This window comes from Salmo salar, chromosome 03 (genome assembly GCF_965601325.2).
Source record: "Salmo salar chromosome 03, fSalSal1, whole genome shotgun sequence".
In the NCBI taxonomy this organism is placed as follows: domain Eukaryota; kingdom Metazoa; phylum Chordata; class Actinopteri; order Salmoniformes; family Salmonidae; genus Salmo; species Salmo salar.
This window is the reverse complement of record NC_138293.1, coordinates 70,129,239-70,154,238: the sequence shown is the minus strand read 5'-3', so window position 1 is coordinate 70,154,238 and position 25,000 is coordinate 70,129,239. Positions and strand designations below refer to the sequence as shown.

General features: G+C 42.6%; 3 protein-coding genes across 11 annotated transcripts; 1 reads left to right on the top strand and 2 right to left on the bottom strand.

Moving 5' to 3' along the window:
- Window positions 1–5,011: 5,011 nt before the first annotated feature.
- On the bottom strand, window positions 5,012–18,274 carry LOC106601344 (mucolipin-1). Of its 5 annotated transcripts, none has more exons than XR_006769402.2 (15): window positions 17,910–18,274; window positions 12,458–12,690; window positions 12,199–12,360; window positions 11,840–11,996; window positions 11,286–11,367; window positions 10,912–11,008; window positions 10,278–10,377; window positions 10,004–10,110; window positions 7,984–8,133; window positions 7,751–7,852; window positions 7,482–7,604; window positions 7,149–7,355; window positions 6,768–6,916; window positions 6,577–6,671; window positions 5,012–6,063 (listed from the first exon to the last, which is right to left on the bottom strand). XR_006769402.2 is itself a non-coding variant. In XM_014193486.3 (14 exons), the coding sequence occupies exons 1-13, from the start codon at window positions 18,022–18,024 to the stop codon at window positions 6,785–6,787; spliced, it is 1,767 nt and encodes a 588-aa protein (XP_014048961.3). In that variant the 5' UTR covers window positions 18,025–18,274; the 3' UTR covers window positions 5,012–6,671; window positions 6,768–6,784. The 5 variants fall into 5 exon arrangements, 3 of the variants coding, with proteins under 3 accessions (XP_014048961.3, XP_014048960.3, XP_014048962.3); XR_001327998.3 differs by having other exon boundaries at window positions 6,778–6,916; window positions 17,910–18,260; XM_014193486.3 differs by having other exon boundaries at window positions 5,012–6,671.
- On the top strand, window positions 17,256–24,883 carry LOC106601345 (N-acetylmuramoyl-L-alanine amidase). Its single transcript, XM_014193489.3, has 6 exons — window positions 17,256–17,364; window positions 21,619–21,753; window positions 22,014–22,859; window positions 23,080–23,290; window positions 24,076–24,370; window positions 24,799–24,883. The coding sequence occupies exons 2-6, from the start codon at window positions 21,642–21,644 to the stop codon at window positions 24,811–24,813; spliced, it is 1,479 nt and encodes a 492-aa protein (XP_014048964.1). The 5' UTR covers window positions 17,256–17,364; window positions 21,619–21,641; the 3' UTR covers window positions 24,814–24,883.
- On the bottom strand, window positions 18,698–21,093 carry LOC106601346 (trafficking protein particle complex subunit 5). 5 transcript variants are annotated; one of them, XM_014193491.3, is made up of 4 exons: window positions 20,956–21,058; window positions 20,489–20,641; window positions 19,933–20,220; window positions 18,698–19,811 (listed from the first exon to the last, which is right to left on the bottom strand). In XM_014193491.3, exons 3-4 carry the CDS (start codon window positions 20,200–20,202, stop codon window positions 19,515–19,517), a joined length of 567 nt encoding a protein of 188 aa, XP_014048966.1. In that variant the 5' UTR covers window positions 20,203–20,220; window positions 20,489–20,641; window positions 20,956–21,058; the 3' UTR covers window positions 18,698–19,514. The 5 variants fall into 5 exon arrangements, with proteins under 5 accessions (XP_014048966.1, XP_014048967.1, XP_014048965.1 ...); XM_014193492.3 differs by having other exon boundaries at window positions 19,933–20,205; window positions 20,527–20,641; XM_014193490.3 differs by having other exon boundaries at window positions 19,933–20,205; window positions 20,956–21,057.
- Window positions 24,884–25,000: the final 117 nt, after the last annotated feature.

The following is a 25,000-nucleotide window of genomic DNA, read 5'->3' as shown; positions in this document are numbered from 1 at the left end:
CCATCCTTCCCAAGTTGCACCGGTTGTCTCCCCCTTCCCGTATCCCTCCACCAGTTTTCCCGCGTCCCCTCCCTCCATGCCCGACTCCACGCTCATCCTGCACACACCTCCTGCCGTTTCTTTCAACGGTGCATTCTCTCCACACAATGGTGGCATGTTAGGATTCTCCATTGGTTCTGGACCACTGGATGCTGAGTTTTCAGCCACAAAGGGTACCACAGCATAGTCTGTCATATTTTGAATTTCTTTAGGTCTACTGCCATTTTAATTAAACAAACATCTTTATTGGTTCTACAAGGACTAAAATTGTCCTGCTGCACATACATAATCAATATTGATTTACACATTTTAACATGAGTGGTAAAGTTAAAGAATCAGGTAATATAATAATATCCATAAACACTATCTTGCAGAAATATTAATAACACTAGGTTTATTGCAGTGGCACATTCTTTATTGTAAGGACAATATATCTAATCTGTTGCAGACAAGCCCCCACACAGACGAGACCAAACATGTTTGACCTGTCAAAGAAGAGGCTGCCACAAGAATCACCAATGCATAAAGATACACCATTTTATGTCAGATTGTAACAGAGTCAGAGACATGGCGGAATGGATGGAGACAGAAACAAGATGAAGAGGGAATAGAAACAGAGGAAGGTTGAAGGAGCTGCCGCTGTCTGTAGTGTTTTTCCCCCAGACACAATTGTCTCCCTTTACTGATTGTGGGCGTTTTTTCATAGGCTTTGTCTGTGTGTGCCGCTCCTGTCTTCACACCAGACTTCTGAAAGTCTCGGTGGGCATGCTGCCTGTCCGTCTGCACTGCTGCTGTTCAGCTCTCCCAGTGCAGTCCGAGCTGTCTACATGAGCCAGGCCTTTGTGCCGGGGTCTGCACTGGCTAGGCACCATTGTGCTTCACATTGTGTCCCCTTCAGCTCTCACCCTATGGAATTCATCATAACACACATACAGACACACATTTCACTTCCCCAGGATGTTTACCTCGGTGAACAGTTGCTTAATGGTGCGCTGACCCGTGTGGTTGTGTTATGATTACACTGTCACTAGGCAATGTAAAGTAGCCTTGTGCTGCTACGCCTTTGTTGATATGCTAAGATTTATATCGCTTGTTTTGTATTCTATCATGCAATAACCCCAACTCCCTACAGCTCTTCTCACACTTCTCTCTCAAAATGATCAGCAAAGGTAAACCCTCTGGCCTACACCTACACAATTAGTTACAGGGCCTTGACTAACATGACTTTCAATAAAAACACACACACACACACACACACACACACACACACACACACACACACACACACACACACACACACACACACACACACACACACACACACACCAGCAGTCAAACAGACCAAAGCAGACAGTAGAAATGTAGTGAAGTAAATGTATTGTGAGGGAAGCAGAGAAGTAAAAACATAGAAAAAACACTAAACAGAGGTACCCCACACACACAAGAACTACCACACAAAGTAAAGAAAGGGAGAGGAAAAACAGAGAAAGGCAAGGAAAAGAGGGTGGGAGTTTGGGGGTCCTATACTAGGTTTGGCATGCCAGAGATGGACGTATTGGCTTGGTGAAACAGGCACAACAAAGAGAGGAAGTTTTTTTTCCACACAGGCTGTGGTGCGCTGCAGTGGAGACAGGAAGGGGCAGGGCAGTGTACTCGCCACCTAGTTCCCCTGTTATTTATCTCATTGTTGTTTCCCCTTGGCCAGCAGCCCAGCTGGGGCAACGCAGCACAAAAGAACTGGCGCACAGTCAGTCAAACAAAGCCAAGCCTCTGGATGTTGTTGTGCTAACTTTGACAAGGAATACACACTAACACCTGCGAGCAGACACACACACAAGCTTGAGTGCTGTAACACAGGCTGTTCTCATATCAGTCAAATCACACAAAGGAGGAAGCAGGTATTGTGCAAAAAAAAAAAAAAGGGAGACACCCATCTTATCAGACATAGTCAATATCCTCAAAGGAAATTCACAGACACGTGTTTCTGGTCGAGAAATGGACTTAGAATATCTAGGACGTAAACATTACAACACGGCACACAGTACATGGTAGCCTGTTCATCATTACATGCCTCTGAATACCATGTTCACAAGTTAGCACACGCCAGCAGTGCACCTGCTTCTGTTCTGCGTGAGCTTGGGCTCCCAGGAGAACAGAACGTGCCAACACAGCATTACATTAACATGCTGCATACTAACACACTTGAAGAACATGTAACACAAAATCAGCACTGACTATATACTTACTTACGACTACAGTCAATAATAACCTAATCTCACTGTGACATGCTGATTTGAACGTTTATGTTAAAACAAAATGTCATAATAGAACATTTCAGATAAACAAAGATTGCTGTATCATACAACTGTATTATGCACACAGCCTAGAAAAATCCACAACTCATGTTATCACCTAGTTTCACTCTAAACACTAAAATAGAGGAGACCTCGTGTCTCATGCGGCTAGCTTTAGAGGACTTTTTGTTTAATTGGTATTGTTACCCTGAAACCTGATGTCCAGGCAGGCCAGTTTCTGGTTGATGGGTTAGTGGGAGTACTTCCAGCCCTTTCTGGCTGCATCCTGCCGTTAATAATGCATGCTGCTACTAAGGGTATCGGACAGTGGCCCCTCTCCTCTATACCACTCAGATGAAGCTACATTATAAGCACTGACTGTGCAGATCTCTGCACTGATCTTCCCTCCCCATCTTGACACGTGAACTTTTTCAATTATGTGCATTTATCTAGACTCACATCGGCCATGTTATCTCCTTTCACTTATCTTTTGTTTTGCGATGTGCAAGTGTACTGGCGTGAGGTACATTTTGGACCCTTAAAAACAAGCTACTTTAAACTATTTACCTCTCATCCTATTTGTTTCTGTTTTCTCTCCTTTCTTTATGGCCTCAGACAGCTATTGATTTCCTTTGACTGGCTGACTGGTAGAGGTTATGTAGGAGTCAGACAAGAGGCTACTTTCTCCCTCTAGTGGTGCTATCATACCACCACAGTCACAGGGGCACTGTACTGGGCAGGCACTGGCATGAAAAGCAATGATGATCTGATCAAGTACAATTCACCATGAATCCATATACATAGAAAACTGTCTTAAAGCAAGTTTGTCACATTACCCTTTAAAAGTTCATAACAAGTCAAATTTTATTGGTCACATACACATGGTTAGCAGATGTTAATGTGAGTGTAGCGAAATGCTTGTGCTTCTAGTTCCGACAGTGCAGTAATATCTAACACGTAATCCAACAATTTCACAACTACCATATATATATATATATATAGATATATATATATACACACGTACATACATGTAAAGGGATGAATAAGAACGTGTACATATAAATATATGGATGAGCGATGGCCGTGTGGCTTAGGCAAGATGCAGTAGATGGTATAGAGTACAGTATATACATATGATATGAGTAATGTAGGGTATGTAAACATATAAAGTGGCATTGTTTAAAGTGACTAGTGATACATTTATTACATCCAATTATTAAAGTAGCAAGAGATTTGAGTCTGTATGTTGGCAGCAGCCACTCAATGTTAGTGATGGCTGTTTAACAGTCTGATGGCCTTGAGATAGAAAAACAGCTCATCTCTCGGTCCCAGCTTTGATGCACCTGTACTGACCTCGCCTTCTGGATGATAGCAGGGTGAACAGGCAGTGGCTCGGGTGGTTGTTGTCCTTGATGATCTTTTTGGCCTTCCTGTGACATCGGGTGGTGTAGGTGTTCTGAAGGGCAGGTAGTTTGCCCCCGGTGATGCGTTGTGCAGACCTCACTACCCTCTGGAGAGCCTTACGGTTGTGGGCAGAACAGTTGCCGTACCAGGCCGTGATACACCCCACAGGATGCTCTCAATTGTGCATCTGTAAAAGTTTGTGAGTGTTTTTGGTGACAAGCCGAATTTCTTCTGCCTCCTGAGGTTGAAGAGGCGCTGTTGCGCCTTCTTCACCAAACTGTCTGTGTGGGTGGACCATTTCAGTTTGTCCGTGATGTGTACGCCGAGGAACTTAAAAACTTTACACCTCCACTACTGTCCCGTCGATGTGGATAGGGGGGTGCTCCCTCTGCTGTTTCCTGAAGTCCACGATCATCTCCTTTGTTTTGTTGACGTTGAGTGTGAGGTTATTTTCCTGACACCACACTCCGAGGGCCCTCACCTCCTCGCTGTAGGCCGTCTCGTCGTTGCTGATAATCAAGCCTACCACTGTAGTGTCGTCTGCAAACTTGATGATTGAGTTGGAGGCGTGCATGGCCACACAGTCATGGGTGAACAGGGAGTACATGAGAGGGCTGAGAACGCACCCTAGTGGGGCCCCAGTGTTGAGGCTCAGAGGGGTGGAGATGTTGTTTCCTACCCTCACCACCTGGGGGCGGCCCGTCAAGAAGTCCAGGACCCAGTTGCACAGGGCGGGGTCGAGACCCAGGGTCTCGAGCTTAATGACAAGTTTGGAGGGTACTATGGTGTTAAATGCTGAGCTGTAGTCGATTAACAGCATTCTTACATAGGTATTGCTCTTGTCCAGATGGGTTAGGGCAGTGTGCAGTGTGATTGCGTCATCTATGGACCTATTGGGGCACTAAGAAAATTGGAGTGGGTCTAGAGTATCAGGTAGTGTGGAGGTGATATGATCCTTGACTCGTCTCTCAAAGCACTTCATGATGACTGAAATGAGTGCTACAGGGCAATAGTCATTTAGCTCAGTTAGCTTTCTTGGGAACAGGAACAATTGTGGCCCTCTTGAAACATGTGGGCACAGCAGACTGGGATAGGGATTGATTGAATATGTTGAGCACTCAACCGATATAACTAACAAAAGGAAATGGTTGTGCTGCCTCAGTGACCATGAAGAGGACTAAATGTAAAATGTCCTTGACGAGAGAGAGCAGAAAAACGGTAACATGGACCACATCACCAGAAAATAGGACTCTGCTTGGTAGAAATAAACAGTATGCTTTTCAATAGTTTTAATTGGAGGTGGTTTACTGGCATTAGCCAGAGAGGAATGCAATGTACTGAATAAAAGTGCATGAAACGAGAACAGCTTTAAAAAAAAGTAACAAAAAAATATGTCCAAAATGTAGATGTTGAGCAATTTGGCCATACTAAAATTATTAGTATCAGTCTAACCAACCATAACATTTTTTAAAAGAAAAATTAAAACAATGAGAAATACATCAGAAATTATCACATTAGCAGAGTATAAAACACATGTAGTTAAGAAATACAGTACTACTACAACAACAACCCTTACATGTAATCTGCTGCGCCACTGTGCTGTCATCACGACTCATCGTATATGCGCAAGATAAATGTACTAAGTAAAAACATTCAAAGAATGGAATAAAATGTACATTTCTGGTCATCAACACATACTTGTATAAATAATTTTTGAAAACATGTCAGGGAAAAACACCACCAGAAACAGTGCATTCTGGGTAGGCATCAATGATTTCTCCATTTGTCCAACTTTTCCCTTCCGTTTGATCACTTACGAATCTTGTGCAATTAGAGTCCTTTTTTCTCCTAATGAACATCACTATAAGCTTTCATAACATTTCATACAATGAAATTACATTATCACTTCAAAAGGTTTTTCAAATAAAACAGATACAATATGATAATTCAGTCCCTTTCCTTCAGTGAATCATGATTTGGACCACATACTGGTTTGCAGAATTAATTTGCCCAGAGAGAGATTCAATAAATGACCACTGAATTCAATATAACAATGTCAGCCATATCTCATAAAATAATCCCTTACTGGCCTTGTATTTCAGTCAGATGCAACAGTCATCCAACAAAATAATGAATAAGGGTGGTTAAAACATTTAGCATTGTTTAAAAAAAAAAAGTGTATTTTCCTCAGCAATATGGAGTCTGTACAGTGCACTATAAAACCCACTATAGCTGTCTTGCAGTGCATTGGTGTTCAGGTCAGGGTCACCTGTCTCTTTACACCAAAGGCTTCATACATATTGATGACTAACTACGGCTGCAGGTCCTGTCCTTGAACATGTAGTCATCCCATCCAGAGGAGGAGAAGGGAACAAAAGACCAAAGAGTGAGTAGCCTTCCCTAAAAATACAGTGCAAAACGGTGTGCACGTTTCAGCCTGTCTGTTAGTGTGTCTCTGTCATAAACATGATTCAGAGGACAATCATAACATTCAGGGCCCCCAGGCACAGTAAAGCACAATTAAACCATTGCCGTCCCTCAGTCATAGGGTCATGCAGACCCAATTCAACAAAGGCTTATCAACAATATAAATCAAAACTGCACCATAAATACAACTCCCATTTAGTAAAACATATTCAGATATACAGTACGTTGTGCAAAATCAGTTTCCTCTCTGAAAGGACAGCTAGCTATATTGCTGTATTACAGTCAGGAATTAGCTAGAAGAATGTGCTAGCCATATGAATGTAACTTGTTAGCTATAAAAACCCAATGAACTGGCATATTAAATATTAATGTGCGATCTACAGCAGTTAGTAACATGTACGTTGTACTGTACCAGTCTGAATTTAAATGCACCGACGTGCCACATCCTACAGAGGACAGTGTAGTCTAAGGTCAGATCACCTAGAAGACATCCTCCCACTGGTGGATCTGAAATAGAGAAATAACCAATCTATGTCAATGGAATTGAGATGACTTCAAATGGAATTGAGATTACAAAAACATCAAACCCTGAATGACACACACACGAACATACTGTCTCGTCAGTCACAGCAGCAGAAGAATGAACAGGAGGATGCCTCTGGGCCACTGAAGTTTCCAGAGCAAGGTGTATCAGTACACTCTGCTATGAAAGCATGCAGGTCTGTGATGTGCATCGGCTCCTGGGTTTGGGCCTGTAGAGAGACAGAGTGCTTTGATAAAACTACTGTAAAGAATCCTCTTCCATCCTACTTCCTGTACATTGCAACCTTTTTTCCCATATGGCACTCATCAACACTCCATCTTTTATTTTAATGTCACTAAATCATCTGTCCTGCATTTCTCCGTTCACTCATTCCACCCGCCATCCCTCATCCTCCCCTTCTATCACTCCCCTCATCCTTCATCCCTCCCCTCCCCCAGTACCATGATGGCATCGTAGGCTCCGGTGATGAGAGCGATGAAGAGGGAGAGCACCATGTAGATGAAGAGGGAGATGAAGGTGTAGAGGTAGACCTGGCTGAACACCCACACCAGCGTGCCACTCTTCTGCATCTCAGCAAACGTCACAAACATATCGTCCCCGTTGATCAGAGAAAACAGGCACTCTGACACCATGGACAGAGAGCGGAACTGCGGGGACAGAGAGGATAAGTTGGTGTATTAGAACACATTTATTTTTCACAGTTTCAGCAATTTGTGATATTTTAATTATTCATTAACAATACACGTGTGTGCATCCTGTCCATGACCAAATACCTTGGTATGGTAAGGACCCAGCACGATCCAGCCACAGAAGCAATAACCCAGGTATATGGCAGCTACACAGAGGCAGAAGCGGATTACATTAGGGAAGGCAGCCCGCAGCGTCACAATCAGGATCTGAGAATGAGGAAGAGAGAAAACGTAAGACTAATTTACACATGGAAAAAGAAAAAGAGGTGGGAAGTGACGCAAAACCTCCTCAGAAAGCCATTCAACTTAAATGTCAATGTGTGCATTTTTGTGTGACTGATTATGTCACTCACATTGTACTTCTGGAAGAAACTGAGGTAGCGGAGGACTCCCACCCACACCAGCAGAGTGGAGGTACCGAGCAAAATCCCACACACGTCATACAATGACATGTTCTGAAGGACAGAGTCAATTAAATAATTTGTATTAATAATTATATTATTTGCTCTGTCTAATTCTAACGGTGGGGTAACTGGCGCAGGCCTGGAAAGATATGAAACTAAAAGCAATGCTTGTTCTGTATTACCTTGGACTCTATGCCAATCTTGATGAAGCTGCCGGTGATGGTGAGCAGGTCACTGATGATGAGCAGGATGAACCAGCCGTTAATGAACTCCATCCTGTCTGCCCAGCACACACTGTGATTCAGCCTGTGTCTGAAGAACTGGACATACTCCTGTCAGAAACACACAGAGAGACGGGACAGACAAATTAACAGAATAAACCAGCGGTTCCCAATCTAGGTGTCACGACCCTATGTGGGGTCGCCTGATATGGCCTTGCTGTCCCCAGTCCACCTGGTCGTGCTCCTGCTCCAGTTTCAACAATTCTGCCTATGGAACTCTGACCTGTTCACCGGACATGCTACCTTGTCCCGGATCTGCTGTTTGACTCTCTCGCTCTACCACACCTGCTGTCTCGAACTCAGAATGATCAGCTATGAAAAGCCAACTGACATTTACTCCGAAGGTGCTGACCTGTTGCACCCTCTACAACCACTGATTATTATTATTTGACCCTGCTGGTCATCTATGAACGTTTGAACAACTTGGCCATGCACTGTTATAATCTCCACCTGGCACAGCCAGAAGAGGACTGGCCACCCCTCAGAGCCTGGTTCCTCTCTAGGTTCCGGCCTTTCTAGGGAGTTTTTCCTAGCCACTGTGCTTCTACAACGGCATTGCTTGCTGTTTGGGGTTTTAGGCTGGGTTTCTGTATAGCACTTTGTGACATCAGCTGATGTAAAAAGGGCTTCATAAATACATTTGATTGACTGATATGAAAATGGGGTCGCAAGTTGACCTACTCATTCCAGGGTTTTTCTTTTTCTACATTATATAATAATAGTGACGACGTCAAAACTATGAAATTACACATATGGAATCATGTAGTAACCAAAACAAAAAACAAAAAAAAGTTTGACAAATCAAAATATATTTTATATTTGAAATTGTTCAAAGTAGCCAGCCTTTGCCTTGATGACAGCTTTGAACACTCTTGGCATTCTCTCAAGCAGCTTCATGAGGTAGTCACCTGGAATGCATTTCAATGAACAGATGTGCATTGTTAAAAGTTAAATTTCTTTCCTTCTTAATGCGTTTGAGCCAATCAGTTGTGTGGTGACAAGGTAGGGTTGTTTGGTATACAGAAGATAGCCCTATTTGGTAAAAGACCAAGTCCATATTATGGCAAGAACAGCTCAAATAAGCAAAGAGAAATGACAGTATATCATTACTTTAAGACATGAAGGTCAGTCAATGCAGAAAATGTCAAGAACTTTGAAAGGTTCTTCATGTGCAGTTGCAAAAACCATCAAGCACTATGATGAAACTGGCTCTCATGAGGACAGCCACAGGAAAATAAGACAGAGTTACCCCTGCTGCAGAGGATAAATTAATTCGAGTTAACTGCACCTCAAAAATTGCAGCCCAAATAAATGCTTCACAGAGTTCAAGTAAGAGACATCTCTGAACAGTTGATGTTGAGGTGACTCTGTGAAATCAGGCCTTCGTGGTCGAATTGCTGCAAAGAAACCACTACTGAAGGACATGAATAAGAAGAAGTGACTTGCTTGGGCCAAGAAACGAGCAATGGACATTAGACCGGTGGAAATCGGTCCTTTGGTCTGAGGAGTCCAAATTTGAGATTTTTGGTTCCAGCCGTTTCTTTATGAGATGCAGAGTAGGTGAACGGATGATCTCCGCATGTGTGGTTCCAACCGTGAAGCATGGAGGAGGTGGTGTGGGCGTGCTTTGCTGGTGACACTGTCTGTGATTTATTTAGAATTCAAGGCACACTCAACTAGCATGACTCCACAGCATTCTGCAGCGATACGCCATCCCATCTGGTTTGCACTTAGTGGGACTTTCATTTGTTTGTTAGTCTTGTGAAATCCATAGATTAGGGCCTAATGAATTTATTTCAATTGACTGATTTCCTTCTATGAACTATAAGTAAAATATTTTAAATTGTTGCATTTATATTTTTGTTCAAATAATTACAATGTAACAACATTTTAGACTTTTGGGGCTCAGCCTTGGTCTTACATGTTGTAGGATGACTCCTCTGAGGATGGAGCGACCACACAGCAGCAGGGACAGCAGACACACTATGGCCACCAGCATGTCAAAAGCCTCCCGTGCATAGTTCTCCGCTATTGGAGGAAGAAGAGAGGAGGGGTGTTTGAATGAATTAAGTCAGGGAGTGACGGGAAGGAAGAGGCAAACAGCTAGTAAGGAACCGCAGGGAAGAAGTGAATCAATCTCAAGCTTTACCTCCCCATCAAAAATGTCAGTACCCCCCTATCCCTCGCTCTCTCACCATGTCCCCACACGTTGGGGTCTTTGCACTTCTTGATGGAGGCATGGTTGAGCAGGCTGATCTTCACTCTGCCGCTGTGAGCCTTGTTATCCAGGACAACCTGACAGCAGCCACAATACACACACTAAACGTAGCTACAACACAAACCATGGCTTTATAACAGCTGTCTAAGATACAGTGGGCTGTATGGGGCAGCAGTGCTTCCCCCAGGAATTTTTTCAGCAGCGGTGGCAAAGTTGGGCGAAGAGGTGTGGCGTGCTAGTGGACATGGCCAATGGCGTGGTTTTAGAGGCCCTCCTCTTGGCTGCAGAGACAATTTTGCTGTTTTAAAGCTAATTTCCTCCAATTCTACACATTTCGCCATGGTTTATGCCGTGTTCTTATGCCATCGGAGTGACTCAAATTATAACAAAATCAGTGGGGGCCACATGCCATGACTGCCTTGTTTCTTTTTGGTGATTGTTAGTTCTCAAAGATTATCTTATTTTTAAATATATTGCGCCATCCTATATTTTCTACAAACATATCTGTATTTTGTCGCTTAAGTTTACACTTAAAACATTTGTGGCGGCCACAATTGAAATGCATACAGGGGAAACTGGGCTGTTCAGGGGAAATTGGTAGGTCATCTCACCATAATAGCAAAGGTGTAGCAGTCAGGGATCTCATTGTTGATGATGGTCTGGATGTTTATGGCCTTCAGCTGGAACTGAATGGTCACATTGATCAGCCTGGAGACCAAGAAGAAGAAGAAGAAGAAGAAGACGAGAGACAAGATCCAGTAAGAGAAATGCTTGTAATCTCAATAGAGAAGTGATGTTACCCAGTAATATTCCATGTTGATATGTAATGCTGAAACGACTCGAGTTACATAAGCATTACCATAAGCAATACATTAACATAAGAAAGGACTGACAAAATTACAAAAATGGGATTCAAAACCCCATGAGCAATTGCATGCAAGAATAAAAGGGGAGAGGGAGCAAGGGAGACCATTGTGTGTCTCACTTGTGAAACTGGAGAGTGAAGTTCTTGTAGTCATTGTAATCAGGAGGAGGAAGGTCTGGTAGTGGGTCCACATCAATGCAATCTGAAAAAGACAAAAGGATGGAATAAAAGCAAGTTGAGAGAGAGTAGGAACAAAAACAGAAATCCAGAAGATTTATTTCCAGAACCATATACACTGAGCATACCAAACATTAGGAACACCTTCCTAAAACTGTGTGCTAATGAACTATCTTTGTGAAATCAGCAGGTGAATCGAACAGAAGATGTCCATTTGGCCAGCTCTCTATTATTTTGCTGATTAGTGGAAATAGCACTTATATGGTAATGCTTTTATGGACAGGATCTCTTCTCAGCACTGATAGTAGGGCACGGTTAGAGGGCAACTCTTGCCATATGTGGAGCTTTGACTCACTAACAATTACTTCCTAACGGGCCAAAGACAACTGGCAGTGGATTAAAAAAAACAAGACCGACAGATTAATGTGAAATACATGGAGGGGGAATTTGATAGACAACTTAATGAACAGAAAAAAAGGAGAATGCGGCCAGGGTACCGGTGATAACTTCGGGGTCGATGTCAAAGGTGTCGTTGATAGGGTCGATGATGCCCCTCTTGTAGTACCGCTGGCACAGAGAGAGGGCACTCCCATTCACACCCTCACCCCACACATATGCATACCGCCCCACTAATGTCTGCGGTAGAGCCAGGTACTGAGGAAAAGAAAATAGAAAGGATAATGAATGGAACATACAGTTATACTAATAGCAAGGACATCATATAGACAGACAAGGAAGACAAAAGATAATTTAAAAACACAGAAATAACAAGACATTACATAGAACACAATGAGAGGGTTGAGAAGTCACTCATCTGCGGGTCTCTGTTTAGAGTTGCATACTGAGATGCTAGTACCTGATCTACAGCATAATAAATATGGCTATAGAGTTCACTCTGTGTGTGGATTGCCATTGAAGAGCCATCCCGATAGTCTTTAAGGAAAAGGTGTTTGAAGGATGCTGTGTTCTCTTCCTTGAATGTCACCACCATCTGGTTACTCAAGCCAAACAGGACTAACTAGAGAAGGGAGTGACAGGGGATTAAAGGTTAAAACAATGAAAATCAACAGAAGCTCCATCATGAATACCAATTATTCAGTTCAGTAAAGGCCCACCTGTACAGTGACGATGAGGATCTTGAGCAGCTGCAGGACCAGTTTAAAGGGCTTGCGGCCCTTGGCGTGGTACTTGTCACAGGGGCTCATGAAGAAGTACTTGAGCTTCCTCCGCAGTGCCTCCTCCTGCTGTTGCTTGAGCTCTGAGCCTACCAGACCGGTGAGCCGGGGGTTCCTGCCACTGAGGTCATCGGACCTGTAGCTGCTCACAGGTGAGAACAGCTCATCCTTCTCTGAGAGAGAATCAATGACAGACATTGGTTTCTACATACAACATAGGGAAGGCATATCTGAAAAGAGCACTCATAGCTTGATATTGCTGCTGAAAAAGAGGAAGTGGGAAAGCGATGTGGTATTATAATTTTACTATAATTATATAATTCAAGCATGCATTGGATCAGTAGGTATGATATAGCCCATTCAATAAGAAGTAGAGACCCCTTGACATTTCCCACACTGTTATGTTAGCCTTATTCTAAAATTGATTAAAATCGTTTTTCCCCCTCAATCAACCCAAAATAACAAAGCAAAAACAGGTTTAGACATTTTGTAAATGTATAAAAAAAAATGTTAAAAAAAATACACATTTACATAAATATTCAGACCCTTTACTCAGTACTTTGTTGAAGCAGCTTCAGCAGCAATTACAGCCTTGAGTCTTCTTGGGTATGATGCTACAAGCTTGGCACACCTGTATTTGTTCCGAAGCCACTCCTGCGTTGTCTTGGCCGTGTGCTTAGGGTCGTTGTCCTGTTGAAAGGTGAACCTTCACCTCCAGTCTGAGGTCTGGATCAGGTTTTCATCAAGGGATTTCTCTGTACTTTGCTACATTCATCTTTCACTCAATCCGGACTAGTCTCCCAGTCCCTGACGCTAAAAAACATCCCCACAGCATGATGCTGCCACCACCATGCTTCACCGTAGGGAGATGCCAGGTTTCCTCCAGACGTGACGCTTGGCATTCAGGCCAAGAGAATCGTGTTTCTCATGGTCTGAGAGTCATTTAGCTGCCTTTTGGCAAACTCCAAGCGGGCTGTCATGTGCCTTTTACTGAGAAGTGGCTTCTTTCTGGCCACTCTACCATAACGGCCTGATTGGTGGAGTACTGCAGAGATTGTTGTCCTTCTGGAAGGTTCTCCCATCTCAACAGTGGAACTCTGGAGCTCTGTCAGCTCTGCTCACCCTGACCAAGGCCCTTCTCCCCCGATTGCTCAGTTTGGCTGGGCGGACAGCTCTAAGAAGAGAGCTGGCCGCTCATTCTCAATTTAAGAATGATGGAGGCCACTGTATTCTTGGGGACATTCAATGCTGTAGAAATGTTTTGGTACCCTTCCCCAGATCTGTGCCTCGACACAAACCTGTCGTGGAGCTGTACGGACGATTCCGTCGGCCTCATTGCTTGATTTTTGCTCCGACATGAACTGCCAACTGTGGGACCTTATACAGTGAGCGGAAAAAAGTACTTGATCCCCTGCTGATTTTGTACGTTTGCCCACTGACAAAGAAATGATCAGTCTATAAATTTAATGGTAGGTTTATTTGAACAGTGAGAGACAAAAACAAAAAAAATATCCATAAAAATGCATGTCAAAAATGTTATAAATTGATTTGCATTTTAATGAGGGAAATAAGTATTTGACCCCCTCTCAGTCAGAAAGATTTCTGGCTCCCAGGTGTCTTTTATAAAAGACACCTGTCCACAGAAGCAATCAATCAATCAGATTCCAAACTCTCCACCATGGCCAAGACCAAAGAGCTCTCCAAGGATGTCAGGGACAAGATTGTAGACCTACACAAGGCTGGAATGGGCTACAAGACCATCGCCAAGCAGCTTGGTGAGAAGGTGACAACATTTGGTGCGATTATTCGCAAATGGAAGAAACACAAAAGAACTGTCAATATCCCTCGGCCTGGGGCTCCATGCAAGATCTCACCTCGTGGAGTTGCAATGATCATGAGAACGGTGAGGAATCAGCCCAGAACTACACGGGAGGATCTTGTCAATGATCTCAAGGCAGCTTGGACCATAGTCACCAAGAAAACAATTGGTAACACACTACGCCGTGAAGGACTGAAATCCTGCAGCGCCCGCAAGGTCCCCCTGCTCAAGAATACATATACCTGCCCATCTGAAGTTTGCCAATGAACATCTGAATGATTCAGAGGACAACTGGTGAAAGTTGTGGTCAGATGAGACCAAAATGGAGCTCTTTGGCATCAACTCAACCCGCCGTGTTTGGAGGAGGAGGAATGCTGCCTATGACCCCCAAGAACACCATCTCCACCGTCAAACATGTAGGTGGAAACATTATGTTTTGGGGGTGTTTTTCTGCTAAGGGGACAGGACAACTTCACCTCATCAAAGGGACGATAGACGGGGCCATGTACCGTCAAATCTTGGGTGAGAACCTCCTTCCCTCAGCCAGAGCATTGAAAATGGGTCGTGGATGGGTATTCCAGCATGACAATGACCCAAAAGACACGGCCAAGGCAGCAAAGGAGTGGCTCAAGAAGAAGCACATTAAGGTCCTGGAGTGGCCTAGCCAGTCTCCAGACCTTAATCCCATAGAAAATCTGTGGAGGGAGCTGAAGGTTCGAGTTGCCAAACGTCAGCCTCGAAACCTTAATGACTTGGAGAAGATCTGCAAAGAGGAGTGGGACAAAATCCCTCCTGAGATGTGTGCAAACCTGGTGGCCAACTACAAGAAACATCTGACCTCTGATTGACAACAAGGGTTTTGCCACCAAGTACTAAGTCATGTTTTGCAGAGGGGTCAAATACTTATTTCCCTCATTAAAATGCAAATCAATTCATAACATTTTTGGCATGTGTTTTTCTGGATTTTTGTTGTTGTTATTCTGTCTCTCACTGTTCAAATAAACCTACCATTAAAATTATAGACTGATCATTTCTTTGTAAGTGGGCAAACGTACAAAATCAGCAGGGGATCAAATACTTTCCCCCCCACTGTAGGTATGATTTATTCTATAAAATGTTTAGCATACTTATACAACTTTTGTTTTGAGTAAAAATTCAATTTTTGATTTAATAGATGGCATGTAATCCTTATATAGAGCATGTGGTCAAAGTTCTAACTAGTCTGTTGTACCCTATTAGAACGGGCCTGGCAGATGATTCTGCATCTTCAAACATATTAAATTACATGAAAAACCTACAGGATGAAGGGGTCAGGCCTGACTAACAAAGAAGACAGTTGTATGGATCAAGAGGACCAAGAGGATCAACATGGACATTCCACAGTGGAGATAATGTAAGGAAGACCAAGAGTCAGACATTTCTTTGTTTTTGAAAGAAAAGCAAATCCCCCAAAAAATTGTCCATTAAAATAAAATTGATCAGAAATACAATGTAGACATTGTTAATGTTGTAAATGACTATTGTAGCTGGAAACGGCTGATTTTAATGGAATATCTACATAGGCATACAGAGGCCCATTATCAGCAACCATCACTCCTGTGTTCCAATGGCACGTTGTGTTAGCAAATCCAAGTTTATCATTTTAAAAGGCTAATTGATCATTAGAAAACCCTTTGGCAATTATGTTAGCACAGCTGAAAAATGTTGTTCTGATTAAAGAAGCAATAAAACTGGCCTTCTATAGACTAGTTGAGTATCTGGAGCATCAGCATTTGTGGGTTTGATTACAGGCTCAAAATGGCCAGAAAAAAACAAAGAACATTCTTCTGAAACTCGTCAGTCTATTCTTGTTCTGAGAAATGAAGGCTATTCCATGCGAGAAATTGCCAAGAAACTAGAGATCTCATACAACGCTGTGTACTACTCCCTTCATAGAACAGTGCAAATTGGCTCTAACCAGAATAGAAATAGGAGTGGGAGGCCCAGGTGCAAAACTGAGCAAGAGGACAAGTACATTTGAGTGTCTAGTTTGAGAAACAGATGCCTCACAAGTCCTCAACTGGCAGCTTCATTAAATAGTACCCGCAAAACATCAGTCTCAACGTCAACAGTGAAGCGGTAACGCCATGATGCTGGCCTTCTAGGTAGAGTTGCAAAAAAAAAAAAAAAAAAAGAAGTCCTTTCCCAGTTTCATCAACAGTTTTCAATTCACACTGTTCCAGATGCAAAAGGGGTTGTACCTAATAAAGTGACCACTGAATATATAGACTTTCCAGAATGTGTTCTGGGAGTACCGGTGAATTAAAAGCATTTGGCTGTAAGTGTTGAACAGTTGAATATATTATCTCAGGAGATGGTACCATTCAGCTTGTCTGGGGATGACAAAGAAGGACTTCAACAAAGCCAGAATAGAAAATAATTAGAAGGGGCCTAAATTAGAGACGTATAAATAAATGACTGTTGCGCCTTGTAACTACTTTCAAATGTGGAACTGTTGCACTAAAAATGCAAACATTGATTTGGCATACAATTTAACATTGTCTATGTTTACAATGTTTACATAAAGTTGTACTAAATTTATATAGAATAAATTGCACTTCAAATTAACATTTTTTTTTAAAGTTATTGCAAATAAATGCATATTTTCACTTTTCTGCGACACCGTTATTGATTTATGTAACGTTAGCTTAAATGGCATTTTAGATGTTATGCATTTCTATCAAGTCAAAAATTGAATTTGTATTCAAAACAAAGGTTGTAAAAGTATGCTAGATATTTATAGAATAAATCATACCTAGTTTGATGATTCTGTGACAAACGGTGAATTAGTTATTGATTTTTACATTTGTAAATGGCTTTTGGCGAATGTCTGTTGAATATCTGTTCAATGTAAATTTTACCACGGTTTGTTTACGGAAGTCGGAGGCGACTACCTGTGCGTCTCCCAACACCTGTGTGGGAACAAGGACGCCGCAAACGTGTTGTAACTGAAAAATACTGCTGGCTCCAAATGTTAAAACAGTGTACAGTAAGTGTATATTTTGCATTTGTGAAATTATTTTGGTGATATGAAAGTAGAAAGCTTAATGTTTCTAGAACCGTACCGCAATTGAGGATCGATTTACGTTTAGATGGATTATTTGGCTGCCAGAGTCAATTCGCCTCTGAAAATAACATTTAGTAACGTTTTATTCTTGGGCTAGGTATGATACAGCAATGGAAGCATTATTGACATACAACTCGCGATGCCGGGCACTCACAGATGACATGCAGCCTTCTATTTGAACACTATACAACAAATACATTAGCCTTATGAAAATAGTTCATTTATACACCTTTAGGTTTACCAAACTCGGTCCTCGGGACCCCAAGGGGTGTATGTTTTGTTTTTTCCCTTAACACTACACAGCTGATTCAAATAATCAATAACCAAACATCGAGCTTTGACAATTTTGTAATGTTAGGGCAAAAACCAAAACGTATACCCCTTGTGGTCCCGAGGACCGAGTTTGGTAAATGCTGGTTAACTTTCAAAATTAGGTTTAGACTGATAAATTGAAGTACATAACCAACCTGTACCGTCTTGGATGCAGTTACAGTTCGGCGATGCTTTGCAGGACATGAATGAATTCCTAAGAATCATACAATTTAAGAAATGATCGTTTAGGACTGTCAGAAAGCTAAACATTGAGGAAACAAATTACAGGAGAATAGGGGCGCTGCGTTCTACAGACAATCACAAAGCCGCAGCTTCCAATTGTCACATGACAATCACCATGTGACATGTTGTCTGGATGGCCATTGGTCTCAAAATATCAAATTCGTGATGGGTTTGTCAACCCCCATTAGCCCCACCCATTGCATTGATAGTCAAATGATCAAAGCTAGGCTGCACAACGGAAACGGTGCCATAATGAACGACTAGTTGAAAACCGGGGAGGGGTTATGGGTTCAAAAGGTATCCGCTGCCCTTTAAATGGGGCGGCAGCGTAGCCTAGTGGTTAGAGCGTAAGGTTGCAAGTTCGAATCCCCGAGCTGACAAGGTACAAATCTGTCGTTCTGCCTCTGAATACTGTTCCTAGGCCGTCATTGAAAATAAGAATTTGTTCTTAACTGACTTGCATAGTTAAATAAAGGTAAAAAATATTTTAAAAAGTCACTAATTTCTTCAAGCTACACTCCGGCACACCCACCGTACGGTGCAAGTGTACGTCACACTCTGTTCAAAAACGTACAAGAAATTTAGAGAAAGCGTTTGCTAAATGACTAAAATGTAAGTGTTAAGTACAAATTGTTGAACGTATCAAACAAATTGAACACATCCCTGGATTCAGCGATTTTCCTCATATGATCACCGGATCTTTAGAATTACTCAGCAAGTCTTTTAATATCAGTTAATTGCTAAAATGCTTACACACAGTGATAAACAGTAAAAGTATTTCAAACATGTCTAGATAGAAACAAATAAAGGTTTATAATGAAACTACACCTACAAACCCCTGAGTCAGGACATTTTTGCCAACATAATGCTCTGTGGAAATTACCACTGATAACTTTCACATATTTTGAATAATAGCTTAAAATGTCATTTGTTTAGAGAACACAATGACAGTCTTTAATTTCACCATGTTGAACTCAGTTGGAGGGTAAACCATTGCACATATTGGTGTATTATACTGCAGCCCATATTTTCAATGTGTTGGTCCTTTGTGTGATTCAGAAATGTCTTTATCAAAAACAAAAGAGATGACATTCACATACGTCCTATGCCGTCTTGAGAGATGATTTAAGATACACTGTCAGTGAGAATGTCAAAGTCATTAGATAAGGGTTGACTGACTGAGGAGATTCACAAGAAACATTGACCTTTATAAATGTCTCTTCTTGGACCAAATAAATATAATAGGTCAGAATTGGGATTAACATTCTAATCATTCATTCATATTTACTCTCTCTCATGTGGTGATATAAAGACAGCCTGTTTCACTTCTCAATATACTGTATATTCACAACTCAACTACTCCTATGCAGACTTGCCTACAGACAGACCACTCATTCACTCAGTCCATATCTCACATTACTGGCACGTTCACACGGCAAAGCATATTGAGACCTAGTGAGAATGATGATCAACTTCATCATTCTCTTATTCTAGCATGTGTACACCAACACTCTCATCTATCTGCCATCCAGGGCCTTGTCTCTGGCTATCACAGCTTCATCAAACTTGATCATGAGTGTGGTGCCCTTGTGCCAGTGGGCTGTGACCTTGGCAGGGAAGCCACTGTGTGTGAGAATGGCCTCTACGATGCCAGCGGTGAATGCTGCACAGTTTAGTGTGCTGTTCTCCTTGGGCACAGAGATGTAAGCATTGATCAGTGGCTCCTTCTCTATGATGTAGTAGGTCTTGTCGTCATCGTTGGCCTGCTCCAGCTTGTCTGCCTCCTTACCGAACATGGCTTTCCATACTGATACCTATATGAAGCAAATTTAAAATTATAGACATGTACTTATGCATTGGCATAATGACAAGTGTTACACCTTATGAGACTGTTACATATGAACTTATCTACCTTGAGCCCATGCAAGCGCGTACCTTGACGAAGAGCAGTATGTTAAGCACCTTGGTCTCCCTCTTCCCATTCTTCTCCCTCAGCACCAGCACGTCCAGCATACTGGCCCCAACGCTCTGACCCAGGTCTGCCAAGCGTTGCTGCAGCTCAGACACAGAGTACACACGGCTCTGGCAGTACTGTACCATCTCAGAGAAGAGCAGTGCAAAGGCACTCACACTGACTTCAGTCTTGGGACGGGTTAGAGGCCGTTCCAGGATGTTTGACTTTCCTCTCGTGAACCGAGTGTCCATTTTCTGAAAGAGAATGATCTGTAAATAGACGTAAAATAGCCTGAAGTGATAATATGCTAGCCATGTCATTTCCAAATCAACCCCTAACCACTACCCTAGGCACTTGAAGATCTGAGGATTAGGTATAGATAGATACTGGCAACACTTTCAACTAGCCTAGAGGGCAGGATCTTCAACCACAATGTTTACCTATCAGTCTTAACAAGTTAGTATTTTATTAGTTTATATATATCATTTTTTTGTTGTTGATCTTAACAAGTGCCTAGGGCGGTAGTATGGCTCACACCTCTCGAATTCGTCACAGCTCGCTGTTTAGTCACGTGCCTCGCCCGTAAATCAGGTGAAAGGAGTAGGGCCTAAGGGGGTTGTTTTGGGATTCAGGTAGCCGCACCTCAAGACGGCCAGCTTCGGCGCATGCGCGGGCTGCGGAAATCTTTACCTGCAGTACATATGCAAAGAAATTAGCCAACGACGATTCCGTGAATTAGGAGGAGCTAACTGCATTGAAGAAACAACAAAGTGTTTGCTAGCGCAGATGAAAGGGAAAGATAAAAGTATATTGGATGCTAGCATAACTAGCCAGCTAATGTAGCTGCTAGCTACTGCTAATTTAGCTAGCTAAAATTGGCAAGCAAGCTAGCGAACTCACTCGACGACAAAAAAGCCACAACTCAGTCATTCACACTGTTAACAAGCTAAACATATTTATTTTGTTAGTTAATTATTCTTATACAAGGACCTAAAACCCCTTACCGTGTTTCAATGTTTTCAGCCTGCTGCTGTGTTGGTGACTTCCTGTTCTGGTCACGTGTCTTGTTCTAGTAAAGGACTGATCTATGATCAGCAGTGTATGTGCTCATCTGACCTATAGCTGTCTAAATTACATGTTTTGAAAATAATGTCAATTGCATGGTTTAAAAAAATATTCCTGTAAAATGATGCATGAGAATTTCCTTTGAGTTCTTGCTGTGTATTTCCAGGGCCATTTGGAAAAGGAACAAGAACATGCTTGCATTCTCATGCGTCACAGACCTTTCAATGATTATAAAGAGACTGTTACCTAAACACAACACACAATGTGATGCTGCTGTACAGTAGTTTTAAACAGAATATTGTTTAATATTGAGATATTATGAAACAACAGTCTATGCAAAGCACTCGAGGAGAAGGGGAAAAATAAATTGCAGACCTAAAGGTTGTAATAGTGACAGTGGTGTAATGCAATAAGGTAAACATTGAGACATTTAAATTCAGAAAGACCTTGAGCCATAAGGACAAACACACATGTCCACACACACTTACCTAACAGTTGCCAATTTCCCACACTATGTCCCTCAATAAATGGCTCAAATTAATCAGCTGTTTGTACAGTGGTTGCATAATTCACTTGATGTGTTTGCCTATAAATGTTTCAAGGTAGGCGATGCAATGCATAACACATGTCAGGAGCACAGGGCGTTGAAGACTCAATGATTTCCCCAATGGAACCGCACTGGAAATGGTGTCTGACCCTTCTTGTGGTCTTGGTCAGTGCTCACACTGATACCAAAGGTAACTCAATCTGTTTGTGTTCACTTTTTTCCTATTTATTTAGAGGTCGTGACCAGTCAAACTCTTTTCGAGAGAGAGCAAGAAAGTCAGCAAGAAAATGCATTACAGCTACTTAGAGGAAGAAGTTGCAAGAAAATGCTATTTTAGGCAATATAGGGTGCAGTTATTAATACACATTACAGAACAGTATGTAGTTTCTGTTTATAGAAAAGCGATGCTGAATATGATCAAATGTTAACAAGTGTGTTTTCTGATTTCAGTCACGTCCTCCCAGCATATGGACGACTTCATCAGAGTGTTGGAGCAGGTAGAAGACAGTAACCCTGGACTGGAGCCTGTAAATGTGTTGAGAGGCCTGCGCAGGGCAGCCGGTCTCAGAGATGAGTTCATGCAGCACTTCTTGGGCACTATCAGGGAGGACAGCACCTCAGAGGCACCAGTTATGGACTCCAATCTCTCAGATTTCATTGGCAGGGCTATGCGCCACAAGGTGACAGAGAGAGATAGAGAGGAAGGGGTTGTCCTTACTGCTGATGGCACCACAGTTGCTATGAGCCCAGTCCTCCTGGGTATTGAAGCTGGGCTAGTGTCTAAGACGAGGTGTCGGGTCCGTGGCCTGTACCCCCTCACTCTGGCTAGGAACTTGGGTCTGTCCTTCCAGCGCTTCCACAGCTCTCTCCTCTCCCAACGCCTGGGCCCTGATGGCTGCTGGGACGATGTGACCTCGCCTCAGGTCTTCACCCTCTCCGACAAGCCCTCCCTCGCCACCGATGCCCTGGTTAACGGCGGTATGGATGGTGTGATTCTGGGGATTGAGGTCTCAGCTCAGTCCCAGCGTCCTCTCAAGCTGAGCAACCTACTGAGGAGGTACTACTGTCATCATCTTGAGGGGGAAGGACTGGATGCTGCTCCTAGTCTGATCAGCCACCTACGCAGGGAGAACTTCAGAGAACTGGCCAGGCCCCCTCTCCTGCAGAGGCAGGTGGTGAGATCCCTGGTCCTACAGAGGAGACTGATCGACCACTCCACTATGTTGGCACAGGAAAAGGAAGAGCTGATAGCTGTGGTGAGGGAAGGAATAAAGGAGTTTGTCCACAGATACATGGGTAAGTAAACCCCACTGCAGAGGGAGACAGTGGAGATACAGAGGGTTACTGTAGTGCAGGGAAAGCTAAAAAGGATTGGTCAACATTTATTGGAATAATTTTGACTTTGATCCAAGAAAGCACAAATAGTAACAATAATTGAGACATGGTGTTATTGTTGAAAAAAGGAGTGGATAAACATGTTAAAACTCAATCTCTCTCTGGATCGCCCTACCTCTAGACTGTCCAGCTATTATCCCGCGGTGTCAGTGGGGGGCTGCACCATACCGGGGCACTCCCACCCCCCTGTCCCTCCCCCTCTCGTTCATGTACATCCACCACACCTACCAGCCTGGCCAGCCTTGTCTCACCTTTCAGCAGTGTTCTGCAGACATGAGGTCCATGCAACGCTTTCACCAGGATGACCGGGGCTGGGACGATATTGGATACAGGTATGTGTAGTACACAGGTCTTAGGATATAGTGCCTTCAGAAAGTATTCATACCCCTTGACTTATTACACATTTAGTTGTGTTACAGCCTGAATTCAAAAATAATTAAATAAATAAAACAATCGCACCCATCTACACACAATACCCCATAATGACAAAGTGAAAACAATTTTATAGAAATGTTTGCAAATGTATAACAAATTTAATACGAATATATCACATTTTTACTCCTACATTTATTTAGGCTTGCCATAACAAAGGGGTTTAATACTTATTGACTCAAGACATTTCAGCTTTTCATTATTAATGAATTTTGGAAAATGTCTAAAAACATAATTTCACTTTGACATTATAGGGTTTTGTGTGTAGAACAGTGACACAAAATCGAAATTTAATAAATGTAAAATTCAGGCTGTAACACAACAACGTGGAAAAAGTAAAGGGATGTGAATACTTTCTGAAGGCACTGTACAGTTGGACACTACACAGCCTCCTCGCAAACCACAATGCTTATGTAATGTGTCAAGTTTGAGTATACAGTGTGTGTGTGTGTGTGTGTGTGTGTGTGTGTGTGTGTGTGTGTGTGTGTGTGTGTGTGTGTGTGTGTGTGTGTGTGTGTGTGTGTGTGTGTGTGTGTGTGTGTGTGTGTGTGTGTGTGTGTGTGTGTGTCGCTCTCATAATTAGAGGTTAGAAATTAGCCACTGTCCAATTCTGGGAAATGTTGTTTACCAAGCAAAACGTGACTTGATAATGAATGACTCATCCCTTGCCGATGTTTGCCTCCAGCTTTGTGGCAGGCTCTGACGGGTACCTCTATGAGGGGCGTGGGTGGCACTGGCAAGGGGCCCACACTAAGGGCTACAACTCCAAGGGCTACGGGGTGTCATTCATCGGTGACTACACGTCCAGCTTGCCATCGCAGCAGACCATACAGCTGGTGAGAGATCGTCTGGCATCCTGTGCTGTGGGAGGCGGGCGACTGGTCGGCAACTTCACCCTGTATGGCCACAGACAGCTGGTTAAGACTTCCTGTCCTGGAGACGCCTTCTACTCAGAGATCACAGGCTGGGAGCACTTTGGGGTAAGAGAATGTGTGCAGTATGTACAGATGTAGGATCTTAATTGATCACCCTGTTGGAGGTTAACTTTCCTGCAATGCAAGACATTTAAAACTTGTAGTGTATTTGAGGTTTAAAATTGCTTCTGATGTTTGCAGTGTCCACTTTGACATTTCAGACTTGATTTTTCATTGCAAAAAATGTGTCAACCCCTAAAATCATTTCCATTAATTATAATCCACATAATAATTCAAATTTCCTGTTGCTGCTGGATTCTTTTCCTGCTGTAGCAAACTGACTCAAATTAAGAGCCTACATCTGTGTGTACATGTATATGTGGGGGTTATTAGGCAGTTATTACCAATGAATAGGCATATGTGTTTTTGTTAATTTCATGTCTAATGGTCTTATCTCTCCACAAACTTACTTTCATTCTTTCCATTTTCCCCAGGAGGTTCAAAACTGAAGATATTGTGAAGAGTGGAGGGATTAATCTTGACCAGTATCACAGAATAAATATCTAATTTCTAAAATGGCTCCAGTGTTTGCCTTTTTCTTTCAACATCTGTTTATATGACTTTCTGATAGTTGCTCTGATAGAGCTGATCTGAATAGGTCAGGAAATTATGTTGTCAGTTTTGCGTAGGCAGCAA